Consider the following 14,007-nt stretch of genomic DNA (forward strand, 5'->3'; position numbering starts at 1 on the left):
ACTGCAGCTCTGTTTGTGGTAATGTTTGTGATGTCAGTCCAAGCTGTCTGAGTTTGCATTTTCCTGGCAAAGCTTCACAGAGGCAAAGCCCACTTGGTCCACAAATTCCTGGACTTGTACATTTCCAAGAATTCTTCAAGATCCATCAGCATTCCATATGATTTTCCCAGAGTTCATGTGAATGACACATCAGCAGTCCAGTTTTATGCCTTTGACTATTTTAAAACTTTATAGCCTGTTGTCATTAAAAGCTGTGGGATCAGGCTATACACTTTAAATAACTTTATCAGAAAAAGGCTTAACAGTGTTTCACACTATCCTGTGTTTGGTAATAAGAAGACTCTATATAGAGAGAACAGGAGGCAATGGAAAATAATGAAACTCTTTGCAACATAGATTAGTTCTCTTTTGTAATCAATGTTTTTCTTTTCTGTCAGAGAAACATTAAAAAGAAAACCTAATGGCAATGACTGTACAAGCCCAATTGCGAATAATCCTGGCTCAAAAAGGGATGCCCACTTCTGTGCAGTCTGCAGTGACTATGCTTCAGGATACCACTATGGAGTCTGGTCGTGTGAAGGATGCAAAGCGTTCTTTAAAAGAAGTATTCAAGGTAGGAGGATCAGCTTCTGATAACTTTGGTCAAATAAGTTGTTTCATATGATTGGGGGCTGCAGCAGTTGATCTAGTAATGAGTTGATCTGAAATCCTGGTGTATGGTACTGCATGCTGAAAATAGAACAAAACATGATTTGATTACTTTATCTTGGCTTTTATGTTCTTCCAAGATCTGGAAACATTACGAAGTGAGCAATTGATCTCTTGAGAGAAGAGGTAGAATACATAGAAGAGGAAGGTCCTGCAGCAAAGGCCTTGGTGGGATGGCACTGCAGACCTGTGAATCGGATTGCAGTTTGTGTCCCAGAGTAGACATAGTAATTGTGAAATTGTTATAATAGATACAGTTAGAGTAGGTAATTGTTTGGAGAGTTTACTTGCCAGGAACTATTTTTGACAAGAGTATGTTGCCTGGAGCTGTTGAGTCATAGCATATAATATCTACACAGTATGTAGGATATAAAAATATGCATGGTGAGTATTCACTACAAACCTGATTATTACTTCTCAGTCCTCCACCCAGTATTTCTTACTCTGCCAGATCTATCTAAAATTTCCACTTCAGTGTTTAAAACCTTAAATATTTGGTATTTAGTTCAAACTTGCCAAGTGGCTGCAGTATGAAGTAAATGTAGGTCTCCATGTTTGTTACCACAGCCTACGAGCAGTGCCTTACACACCGTATTGCAGCATTGGACCACTTCATTACTTTAACCTTTGCTGTAGTTATGCTCTTTGGCCTCATCTGGGGCCTTTTGGTGAAAACTTAATTGGATTGATGTTAGACAGTGCATGCAGATACTAACAGAAAATCCTGATATTTTTCAGTCTGTAATGTTCCCTTCTGCACACCAAGCCTTCAGCAATCTTGAGATATTCTTTTTGGTTCAATATGGCAGAGTTGGCATCACCATTAGAGTAAAATTTAACTCAAAATTTGAGTGCCTTTTCAATTTGTTGTGCAAGTTCTGCATGGGTGAATAACAATTTCTGTTAACCGGTGCAAGTACTTTTGACTTTAAAATAATTGAAGAGGACTTTGTCTCCAGTTTGTCACAAGTGGAGACAGAATTTGATCTCAAAGTGTTTTCTGTCAGGAAAATTATTTGCTTGCTCTGCCTTGCTCACATGTGCTTTGGCCATGAACAAGTTACCCATTGTAGCCGTTTGTACACCTTAATGTACCCTGTCAGGTAACATTGGTTTGTAATTCAAATAAAGTAAGCTCTTGGCATAAAACGCTATCAAGCACTCAGTTGCAACTGTTGTTATGAAGGATGTAAAGGTTATAAAAGTAAAATTCTGGGCCTACCATAGACCAAGATGTTGGGCTAATGTCCAATTAAAATTAGATTATGTGACTGAGCAACTGTGTGTGGTCTCCTCGACTGGTCCAAGTTTGTAGTTTAGTGTATTTGTTCCACATCTCTTAACATCTGCCTGAAAGCTAAATTATCCCAAGGACACAGGAGTTTTAAACCACTTTAGTCCTGTGTGCTTGGCTTATAGTGCAACAGAGAGCTTCCTCCTCCTTTCCCACATGTTGTGTGAAGAGTGATAAACGGTAATTTGTTTTTGGGTCATATCTGCCAGTAGGAAACAGGACAAACTAAGCTGATCTCTTCTTTTTAAAATTGTCGGTTCAAAAATTCAAGGTTAGAATTATTTTAATTTTGCAAGGAAATAGTCACAATGGTTCAGTTAAATAATTACTCCTGGGGACATGAACTCTTGGACTTGCATCAAGTAAAAAAACTCTAGTAGTTGTATCTTTGCCTGATCTACTCTTAAAGTTTGAAAAAAAAGTAACCTAAAACACAACCAGAGAGGAAAGACATTAAGAAATGTAAATGTGTGAATATTTTTTGCCCTTTGATAACAATTGCAAGAGAGATTACCAGTATTTGGCAGGAGACGATCCAACTGTATTTACACCAAGAGCATACGCAAGTCCAGTGTACAGTAATAAACCTTTGGACCAGATTATTGATTAATGAAATAGAATAATGTAAAGGGGTTTGTGTGGGGACAGGGTGAAGTAGGAGAGAAGTAGAGGAGAACAGAAGAGTCTGTAGTGGTAACATGAAAATAAGAGGAAACACTTGTCCAGAATATCTAAAAGTTGTACCTTCTGCTTGTGCTTTCCTTTGTATTATACAGTACAGTAGCTGCTTTTTTTTTTTTTTTTTTTCATTAACTTTGGTCCAGGGTCAGTCCTCCAAAGGCTTCTTCATTCCTGGAACTTACCATGTCAGAAAGCTCGGTAAATAGAGCTGTAGTTTACTTAAATCCTTGCAGGAGCGAAGCTGTGTGCGCTGCTGTTTTCAACTCTGCTGAGGAAAAAAAAAAAGCTGCTGTCACCTGCAGAGTCCCAGTATACAGTAAGAAGTTGGAGGCTGGAAGCAAATTTCCACAAGAGTATGTGCCCCATTCTCAAAAATGAGTTAGTTAGAAGGTGCTTGGTTATCTTAACAGTCATCACTAAAAGCTGGCCTGTGTTGGCTGGTTACTTTTTGAGGCCACAGTTCAATGTTTTCAGAATAGGCTTAAATATGCTTTTTTGCATCAGTTGAATGGAGCTTAGATATATGCATGTGAAGAAGTTGAGATGTTTAAAATTGAGAAGGTCCTTATTAGGGGAAAAAAACAAGAGAAACTGCTGGAGATGTTAAATTTTCTCTTCTTACTCTGCTGCAGGACATAATGATTACATCTGCCCAGCTACCAATCAATGCACAATAGATAAAAACAGGCGTAAAAGCTGCCAGGCATGCCGGCTACGGAAATGTTATGAAGTGGGAATGATGAAATGTGGTGAGTTTTGCATGTCTGTGTTGTTTGCTTGGATTTTGCTAGCTTTTTTTTTAAAAAGGCACAACAGGCACTTGGAGGAAAGCTTGAGCTGCTTTTATAGGAAGGAATGTACCAATTCTTAACGCAGAAGGAGGGGTTTCATTTACAGAAGAAAATGTGTGGGAAGGAGTATGGTATAGGTTAAGCACATGAAAGCCATAGTACCTCCCCAGAGCTCTGTGAAGACAGTTTTCTTGCATGCTGTGTTCTGCAGAATGAAAAGACAAGACCTGCTGCTGCCTGAGCCTCAAACCAAACCGAAATCCCTTTTGATATGGGGTAAATGAGCCTGTACTGTGCTCTGTTAGTTAAATGTAATACAAGAACAGCAGTTCTGCATTAAGGCAGTAGTTAATTAACCTGGTATCCTGCCTCCAGCAGCGGCAAGAGTGAATGCCTTGGGAGGAGTGTAAGAGTGAGGCTAGTACTTAAGTGAAACTATTCCTGAAAACTGCCAAGCTTCCAAAAATTAGCATTAGGGGACATCTTGTCCAGAAGAGGTTATTTTCAAATGATGCCCTGTAGCTCCTCATCCAAAGTGGATACCTGCTGTTTGTCACTGCACCAGTCACAATTATCCAGTCTTTTCTCTTATTCGTATCTTGTACTTGCAGTGATGTGACTTCAATGTAGTTGTACATTTATAGTTGATATTATAAAAGTTACATTTAAGAATAAAATCACTTGAAAGGTATTTCAGTATCTACTATACTTTCACAGTCAAGGTTTGTTGTTGTTTCTTATAGGTTGCCCAATATACATGACAGAAATCATGCTAGAAAACATCACGTAGGACCACTGGAGTGGAAAGGAGAAGATCACTGTGCTTGATCCACTGTGATTTGCAGGCGTGCATCTCATTTCATCCTATTTAGTGTAGATACCTATTTCTATTTCAAGGCTAGGCAGTGTTTTCATCCTCCCAGTGTTTTGATCCAAAGGCTGTTTGCAAAATGGTCTTTCATTCATTAGTAACATACTTTAGAATTCCAGCCTGCATTTATTGCTGGACAATTAATGACTATTTGTTCTTGTGGCAACAGTGTCTTGTTGCTTAGAGGCTCCTCTTGTCTTTACGTTAACAGTCTGGTTAAATAGAATACATCATGCCCTCCACAGCCTTTGTTTTATTAGGCTAAATAAACCAAGAAATCTTCCCCTCTTGCAAAACAGAAAGTAGACAGAATCTGGAAGTCGTCAGGGTAGCTTGTCCCTCAATCTGCTCCAGGCAGAAATAATTCGTTTTCACTTGGATGACCAGAATCAGGGACAGTATTCCTGTGAACACTCCTCACTGTAGTAGCATTAATGCGTATCTGTTTCCGTGGAAGCTTTTCTCTGCGTAAGCATCCTAATTGCCTTTTTCATGGTTGCATCATGCCAGCAGCTCATAATCATTCTATGATCTGTTATGATCGCAGCCTCACTGTTCCTTTCTAGCGCGTAACTTCTGGCTTAGAGCTACAATTTCAATTTTTCTTTGTATTATTTTCATACTCCTGAAGTACATTTAGTTTCTGTTGCTCAAATCAACTGGTTCTTTCTATATGAAGCTGTTGTTGTCTTTTGCACTGATAATGTATCTCAACTTTATCAGTATTTTTCATAAATACGGTCTTAGCTACTTTTGCTGTCTGACCTCCAGAAAGGAAAGCTTTAAGCTTGCAAATAAGACTCCTTTTGAAACCTTACTTTCTGAACAGCGTCACTGTCTTTTGTTCATCTTTATGACTGAGAATTTTAGTCAAAGTTTTTCCAACAGGGGTTTCTATCAAGCCCCAGTTCTGCAGTTGGAGAGTTTTTGTAAAGACCAATTCCAGTATGATATTATAAGGTGGTCCTCCATAATGCTTTCCTTAAATTACTCCTTTTATTCTAATTGTCCAGGGAGTCCTGGTTTGTGATTAGATCTCATAGACACTATGGTATTACAAGTAGTAAGTAAAAAATATGTACTTATGTCTTAGCCTGTGTTCCTTTTAATCTTGTCACATGTTTATAAACATATTTTCCTGCAGTACTGAATGTTTCTAGGATGTTAATGATGGTGTCAGACCAAAAATGATACTTTGAAACTATAACAAGAAAATAACAGGAATTATATTTTTAAAAAATATTTTTTAAATACTAGCACTGAAATTTGAGACTACTGAGAATTTGATTTGAGAGTCTTAACAATTTAATTTCAGAAAAAGGAACATAAAAAATTGCTCAGAATTGTCTGAGTTGCCCGGTGAATTGTGGCACCTGTGAGTAATGCTGATGCATGGACACACATGGTGACAACATTTAAACCAGACAGATTTTAAGACTGTATTTCTGGCATGAAATGTAAATGCTGTTTCCTGCAGACCACAGTGATTATCTTTCAATTTTTTTCTTGTTAGAGGCATGCTTTAATACCAGTTTTTTTATTGTACAAAGCCATAAAAGAATACATTTTATTTTTAATGAAGTCTTTCCCCCATCTCTGCTCCTTTCCCAGGTCACTCACTGAATGCATTTGTTCACATCTGCTAAAACCCTGGTAGGATAGAATGGCTTGTAAGTGCATTTTGGCTCAGTGGAGACTTCTTGCCCAGCCGAAGTGATAAAAGAACCTCAATTACCACTTTGTAGTTTATGAAAGCTTTTTATAAAACCTGTACTGTTTGCATCGAAGCTTTAAATTATCATTTTGCATATTATCAATAGACACCTTGAGAAAAATACACATGTATGTATGTGTGTACGTATAGCATATGTTTCTGTCGGTAAATGTGATAAGGCAGTATGTGCCATTGAACAGTAGGAAGCAGTAAGAAAATGTTGCTCTGGAGTTTTCTGGTCTGAAATTCTTTTGAATGTCATCATGTTCGTAAGTGTTGAGAAGTCAACCCAACAAGCCATGGGTATTTCAGTGAAGGCTGGCTTGGGAGTGCTTTGTATTAAGGTGATAATGATTTTCTTATGAGACATGCCATCATTGCCAAAAGCACAATGATGGTCTTAAGACACTGCATCTGCAAATTTCTCTGTGGGAAGTCTGTGTTGCCGACTGTTCCAATTAAGAAAGCTACTGCTAACTTTTGTCACTAGGACTACTAGCAATGATAGGAAAATAATTGCAAAGTGCTGTCACCAGGAACAAGGGAAACAGAAATACTGCAGTAAACCCTGCCCAGCAAACTGGAATAAAACAGATTGGGATAAAATTGATCTTCTCTTGGAGCTTTCTGGTGTTTACCTGGGGAGCTGAAATGAACTGGGCTGTTTGCCAAAGGCAGTTCAGAAGAGGGAAGTTGCTTCATCACTTAGCTATAGCCACTCTTTCATTTTTGCTTCCTGAGGCTCAAATAGACCTTCTTCCATAAGGAGTTTTCAGTTTCCCCGTTGGACTGCTCTTACCTTTTATTCCCCCCTTCCACCCCACTCCTGCATCTTTTGCCCTGTGTGCCAGTTCTCAACATATTGAAAATGTTCCAAAGATAAAGCTCCTTCCTGCCCCCTCCCCACCCCAGGTGAGGAGGATGAGGGGCCGTACTAAAAAGAGATGGAGAGATACTGCCTTTGAATAGTGGCATCATTTGACAAGTTTGCAGAAAGAAAACCAGCGCTCTGTGGGCTGATACAGCTCAGGATTTGGCACTCTTTCTCCTGTGCTGGCTGCCCTGTGCGGTGCCTGGATAGCACTTTGAAATACTGTAAATGACTTTTCACACAGCAAGCAGGGGAAAATGTTTCACGGCGTTCTCTGGACATCATATGTATTAATTGTATTTTAGCTATTGTAGATATTACTGTAATTTTAGCTCATGTTCTGATGTGTGTATGGCAGATGGCAACTTCTTTGTCAGCAGGTCTGCCCTATGAATACAGGCATACTCACCGGAACATTTGCATTTGCTTTCAAAAGTGACTGGAGCGATAATCATTTACTACTAGGTACTTGAGCAAGTTTTAAGTTCAAACATTTACAAAAACTGATCCTAATATATTCAATGGGTAAAGCTGCAGTTGCTGCTGAACTGGTCAGTTGCATAAGCAGTTCCCAGGGACCAAAATCAGTATTAAGAGCAATGTGCCATGTAACTGCCCGCTGTATGGGATTGGTGATTCTCAAAGAATTTGTAAAGCGGGAGTTGCTTTGAGAATAGTGTGTTTCACTGCCAATATGAACGAGTGAACAACAGGCTCATTTTAATGACTTTTTTTTCAACGTGTCTTATTTCTTATATTCTTGTGATCAGTTATCCATGTGGTCTATGGTGCTGTAGCTTGAGCTCTGGCCCTTGGTCCAGCATTCTCAGCTGAATGCAGCTGTTTTCTTGCACAAAGGATAGCTCTGAATAAGGAGAGTGCTGTAGGAAGGAGGCATTTGATCATCTCGTGCACTTCTGCAGTTACCTGAACTACCTTTACATGAATGAATATTAGCAATTATGTAGTTAGGAAGTTTGTGATAAAGTCAGAAATAGTCACTAGTCTGGGAAGCTATACATCTTTCTTTGCTGTGCCTGTACGCAGATTGATCCACATCTCTGTGTCTAGTTAAGCCAAACATTAAGCTAGTCTATAATTATTTACAATATTTTATAAACACTTATACATCCTGTTGGATGTTAGTAGATATACAAGTAAGATTTCTCAGTCCTGCCTAAACTCTGGATTTGAATAGAAAGCATAAAAGTTCCTTTACATTGTTGGAATGTGTTGTTTTAATTGGAAAGGCTGCTACTTTCTGATGTGTCAATTGACTAGCAAGCTTAAATGATGTTTTCTTAGTTGTGTAATCTTACAGTGCAATCTTTTTAAATACAAACAGAATAAATTTTAATGTGGAAATAAATGGTATCTCTTTTAATTACTGACAAGCTGTGTTTTATGCACAGTACTCAGTGAATCAGCCTTTGCCTGCTTTGGCAAAATATGGTGATGATCACAAACAGTAATTCAGAATCTGGTTTGGGTAGGGGTTTTTTTCCATCCATTTTTTTTTGTCACCAACTATATTTTTTTTTTAGTAACGAGTTTGTTATGCAGAAATGTCAGAACACTTCTACTTTGGCTTTCTGCACTGGAAATGTGATTATAAAACTGGTTTTGTTTTAAATGGAGGGTTTTTTTAATATATATATTTATATATATGAAACTTGATTTAGTTAAATAACGTAAACTAATTTAAAGGGGCTTGCTATTTCCCAGTAAGAACCCTCCACAAATACTGAGACTTTTAATACTGTCAATAAGTATCACAACCAGATTGAATTATTTTAAGATGGAGTATGGAGCGCAGCTGAAAATTGTGCAAGATTTTATCCATTAGCAAAGCATGCTGGATGACTATTTTTAAAAGGTTTTTTTAATTTTTACTGATTTCTTTGATCACCTTTAAAGTACCTGGTCAGTTCCTGGTGTGTTTATATTTTGGGTAGTCTATAAAACGTTACTTAAAAATCTTTACAGCAGTGAATTGGCAGAGATAATTTGGGTCTTGGCACCAAAGGCCTGATATTTTCTGTGCCACTGAGGAGTCTGGGTAACAGTACAACAGAGCTGAGGACAGCTGATCAGTGGATTCGGAGTCCCACAAGAGTGTACTTGATTCACTTCAGTGCCAGGAACTGAACTAGGGTCAATGAGCTGCTTCTAAGTGCTTGCTTGACTACATATTGCTTCTGGCAGGTGTGTCCAAGCTGCTGGAATTTCCTCCTTGTGTCATCAGGCATCTTCTCCTCCCCCCAGTTCCCCCTTAAACCAGTAGTTTTTCTGACTTTATAATTTTAGATATGGTCCTTAACTGAGCAACTTTTCCATGTGTTTAATTAAAAGACTTGTGGTCATGTGTCTCCTTTTTGGGGGCTTCACAGCTCCACCAGCCACTGAAGAACAAAAACTACGCATGTTGTGGAGCAGCAAGTGTTTTCTGATAGCCCAAGAAAACGTCTCTTCTGCCCTGCCTATGGCTTTTAGTCCCTCTGGGCTATTATTCTTGTTCTGTCCTTCAAGGTGCCCATGTTCAATGTGCTTCAGCTTTCTAAATAGTAGAAACGATGTGCAGTGTTGCTTCTTGCTTTAGTTAGATCTCTTCTGGTGGTTGCCATCTCTACCATGCACGTTGATATTGAAATCAGAGCTGTGGATCTCTCTGTAAATAGAGCACCCTGATACCTAGGCATTTCCTCATCTATCTCCAGTTGTACTTTTTTTCCAGTTGCTTAGCTCACTGTTGACCTTTCCTCTTTGTCTTCCCTGATGGAAAATACTTACATACTTTCTGTGCATGACTTCAGAACAGTCTACAGCCCGCTGTGCTATTCTAATGTTTTTCTGAAGGTGACAAAGGACTTTAAGGGTTTCCTCTTGACCTTTGTGCATTAGTCCAAAATGAGGCTTAGCACAGAGTTCACTACAGCATCCAAGTGTATTTGTAGAAATTAGTCACTGTTCTTTGACTCTCTCAGGAAGAAAAGGATTTGCCCAGACAGATCATTGAAGAAATTGCTCTGGGACTTGAGTAGTTCTGCAGGTAACCTTTTTTGTGTGGTATCAAGTCTGCTTTCATGAATCAACCGTAAGATAATGTCTCAAGCTCTGATTGTCTCTGCTGGTATGTTATCTTTCCCTAACTGCTCCGACAACTTCTAGCTAGATGCCATTCAGCTGAGCATTTGGTTCTGCAAATCATTGATTGGTTTCCTTCAATCCATTACTTGTACAAATGTCCTGTCAGTACACCAATTTCATCCTACATATATTCCTTATAAGGTTGCACCCCAAATGGTGCAGACTTTAAGCTGGACTTGTGCTGATAATGCTTCCAGTTCCAAATGCCTTGTTCCACTTGGATTCCTCCATGCCTGAGGACTATTTGTTGAACCAGCTTTGCCTATTCGTCTTCTCCAATCTCTGGGGTTTCCAGGTAGAGGGTGTTCTCCAATGCTGAGAACATCCTGTTATCTTTTACATCTGGGGTGGTTTACTGAACAGGCAGCACATGAGAATGTTGACAATGTGCAGTTCTAAGTTCCACATCCTTAAAGTTCTGGCAGACTGTTAGTCCTTATCCAGTCTTTTCAGTACCTTCAGGTTGTACCTGCCTGGCCTTTGCATCTCACCCTGCTCAAGGGTTGATGCAAATGGTGCTTGGCAGCTGCTGAAGACAAGGCAGGACTATGACCTGAAAAAAACATCTCAGCTGAGGAACCTCCACCACTGAGAGTCTGCATTCACCTAACATCTTATTTAGCAAGACAAAGCCTTGTCAACAGCATCTGAAATTAATTATTTGTGCCCCCACTGTCTTTATTTTTAACTTGGCTTATGTTTTGACCTCTTTGCTAACTGAAACCCCGGATCAGAATTGCATTGCCTTGTTGGAATTCAGACAACTCATGGTCTATGTAACTCTGGATATGGATGAAGAATGGTAGGAATCGCTGAATCCAGCAGCTTGACAAGGTAAACTGCCACACTGCCATTCCCCAGGTCTAGTAGCAAGTCTGTATTTTTAGTAGGCATATCCACTATACCTGTATAGTGTATATGTATACACATATACAATACCTGTATCCACAGTCAGCCACACAGATCAGCACAGACAGAAAATACAGCACTCATGCCAACACAAGCAGTGGAAAATATATGTGTTTATACAATGTGGATCCTTCCAGTAACTGGATTTAGACACTCAGTCTGTCAGACAGTTGGCCTATGGATCCCCACATCTTCCCAGCTGATGGCCTCTGGGTCTGCAGCCTCACCTTAGTGCTGGTTCTCAGCCTTTCTCCCACACAAATGGTCACAGAAACTATGGAACCCTCCAGTAACAGGCTTTAGAAAGTGTTATCCGGTAGCTGGCCCCTGGATCCTCTGTTCTTCCAGGTACCTTGTGTGCACACACACACGCACACGTCTCTGGCAGCTGGTTTAAACCTGTCCTCCTCCTGGTAGCTGACACCCAGATCCTCTGGTCTTCCTAGTAGGTGGTTTGGAATGCTTGGTTGCTCCGGGTGAACTGACAAGCCTTTCCTCTTAACTTATACGCTGGATGTCGTGTCCAGACCACAGGCTGATCATTCTCCTTTGATAGCCCTGACAGTAGCCTGGTCAGTGTCACTGATTATGTTCTTGGGATTCTTCCATCTTCATCGTTCCTTTGCTTCATTGTCTTCGTGCACTTTATGAAGCCTTTAATCACATACCCTAATGAAGAAGAGCCAAAGCATGTGATCAGGGCAAGAAATCTTTAGGCAACACACCAAAAAGACTTCATAAATGTAGTGATGTGAAGATAGCAACAGTAGCAGAAAAGGATGCTTTTGTCAAATCTGTTGTGGATCTGAAACCAAGTGAAACAACTTACTATGCTTTGAGACTCCATGGTCTCTATATGTGCGATCATATGTGTTGGTCTGGCATAGATTTATGTTAGCGCAGACATTTCCCTATCTATGAAAATTCAAGCTTTGAGTATTGTATGTCAGTGAAAGTGCTGATGACCAGCACAAAAAAATTAACTTCTAAAAGATTTAGAGGACAGTTTAGCTGTGTTATTAGAAATGTTAAGTGCTGGAGAACTCCAGTCTAAGGATGTCTTCAGTGACTTTTTAATACGGTACAATCCTGCACATTAGTTACTGCCAAAGATTATTTGTAAATCAGTAAACGTAGTCCTTGTTATAGGATATGCTGAAGGATATGAAGTAGAAGCCATGGCTGAATGTTCTAGCAAGTCCCCATACCATGTTTTTTGGAGATGCTGTTAGACTCTTTGCATGGCAGCTATGCAAGAACAGATAACGGTGATCCCACCAATGGCACTGACAGAGCTGGAAAATGTTTCGTGCTGTCAGAATGAACAATAAATTAAGTCCAGGAATTTACAGAACTGCTCTTTGCAATAGAAATAGCCTTCTGCACGCAGAACTCCAAACAGGGGGCTTCCTCCTCCTAGCTGTTGATATCTGAATTAGCTTTGGGGAAACTTCTGCTGGCTTAGTGGAGTGTAGGGAGAAGATGGGTTGCATGTCAGTAGGTCCCTAGCTGAACACCCAGCTAGCAGCGAGGCCCAGCTGTGTTTCTGGCTGAGGTATTTACTCTGTAGCATGGCCCAGACTTTCTGAAGTCTTTTCTTCCCCCAGTTTACATCTAAAACAGAGCTTACAAACAGCTATCTTTATTTGCATTTAAAGATCTGATTTATCTCTTTTGAGGTCAATGGGAATTTTCCCATGGATCTTTAAAGGGGGTTAACTGAAGTTCAAAAATAAGTGTTTTTCAATATATTCTTTGTGTAGTAGAATAAACAAAAGCCCCAGCTGAAGTCAGTGGAAACAAAGTTAGATCGATGCTGAATGCTCTAGAAATTCTGAAACTTAATGTTCAATATTACAACAACCCTTATTAAAGGGTTTTCCCCCTTCTCCCCAAACATTTGGATTTACATAATGCAACACTGGGAGAAAAATACTTCAACGCAATCATGTGCCTCTTGTGTCAGGCTCAAGAAGAGAACGCTGTGGATATCGGATCCTGCGTAGCCATCGTCATTCGGAAGATCAGGTGCATTGCATTGGCAAAGCTAAGAAATACGAGACGGCAACCCGTGTAAAAGAGATCCTGCTCAGCACAGTCAGTCCGGAGCAGTTTGTTTTAACACTACTTGAAGCGGAGCCTCCCAATGTGTTGGTGAGTCGTCCCAGCAAACCATTCACGGAGGCCTCCATGATGATGTCCCTGACAAAACTGGCAGACAAAGAACTGGTTCACATGATCGGTTGGGCCAAAAAAATTCCTGGTAAGAACGTCAGCTTTGGTTTTGCTTATTTTAGTCGATGCTTTTACTATCAACATACCATTGTCTACCCAGAAATAATAGCACAGCACAGTAAATGTGCGGTATAAAAAGTCTTAAGCTTTTTATCCTATAAAGTAATGGGCAATTTGTTGCTCTCAGTAATTCACCTGGATGTATTTTGATTTAGAAAATGACCTAGTCCCTCATTTACTATCTGTTGTTAGTCAAATACTTGTTAATTTTGCTAAAAAAGTGTAGTTGGTGTTGCTTGTAATTTCTACCTCATTAACTGTAAGTACCCGATTAATCTGATTTAGAAGGTTCATTAAAAGTGGTATTAACTAGATTGCTATAAAAATGAATTTAAGACCAAATTATTTCCTTGAATCCTGATAGAAGGTTTCTAATAGAGTTGGTGAAAACTGAAAGGCGTCCAAGCACTGAGTGTCTGCAAGCACTTCATTTGACAGAGCTGCTATGCAAGAGCATCACTTTGCAAAGCAGTGCATAGTATTGATCTCAGAATTATCGTGCGCTGTCCTTCAAAACAAAAGTCACTGAGGATGCTTTTGAGTGTTGGCAACACAAAGAGCATGCACTGAAGTACAACTACACGTGTTACTGCTTTTAGTGTCCCAAAGGCAACCACAGCGTCATGGCAACGTACCATTTCACTTCTTACAAACTAGAAGTGGTGAGCATTTGCAATTCCTTTTCTATGAAACACCCACAACTAAAACAGTCAGAATAAAGAATAG

General features: G+C 39.6%; 1 protein-coding gene across 5 annotated transcripts in view; it reads left to right on the forward strand.

The window, feature by feature from the left end:
* Positions 1–14,007, forward strand: part of ESR2 (estrogen receptor 2) — a 90,776-nt gene that overhangs the window by 65,233 nt on the left and 11,536 nt on the right. For 4 of the 5 annotated variants that reach the window (XM_027802567.2, XM_027802566.2, XM_055716091.1 and 1 more), the window contains 3 exons: positions 438–613; positions 3,316–3,432; positions 12,953–13,249. In XM_027802567.2, the coding sequence (XP_027658368.2) occupies positions 438–613; positions 3,316–3,432; positions 12,953–13,249 (590 nt within the window). The remainder of the gene's footprint in view (positions 1–437; positions 614–3,315; positions 3,433–12,952; positions 13,250–14,007) is intronic. The other variant, XM_055716092.1, reaches the window with a different exon arrangement.

This window comes from Falco cherrug, chromosome 7, assembly GCF_023634085.1.
Source record: "Falco cherrug isolate bFalChe1 chromosome 7, bFalChe1.pri, whole genome shotgun sequence".
NCBI lineage: Eukaryota > Metazoa > Chordata > Aves > Falconiformes > Falconidae > Falco > Falco cherrug.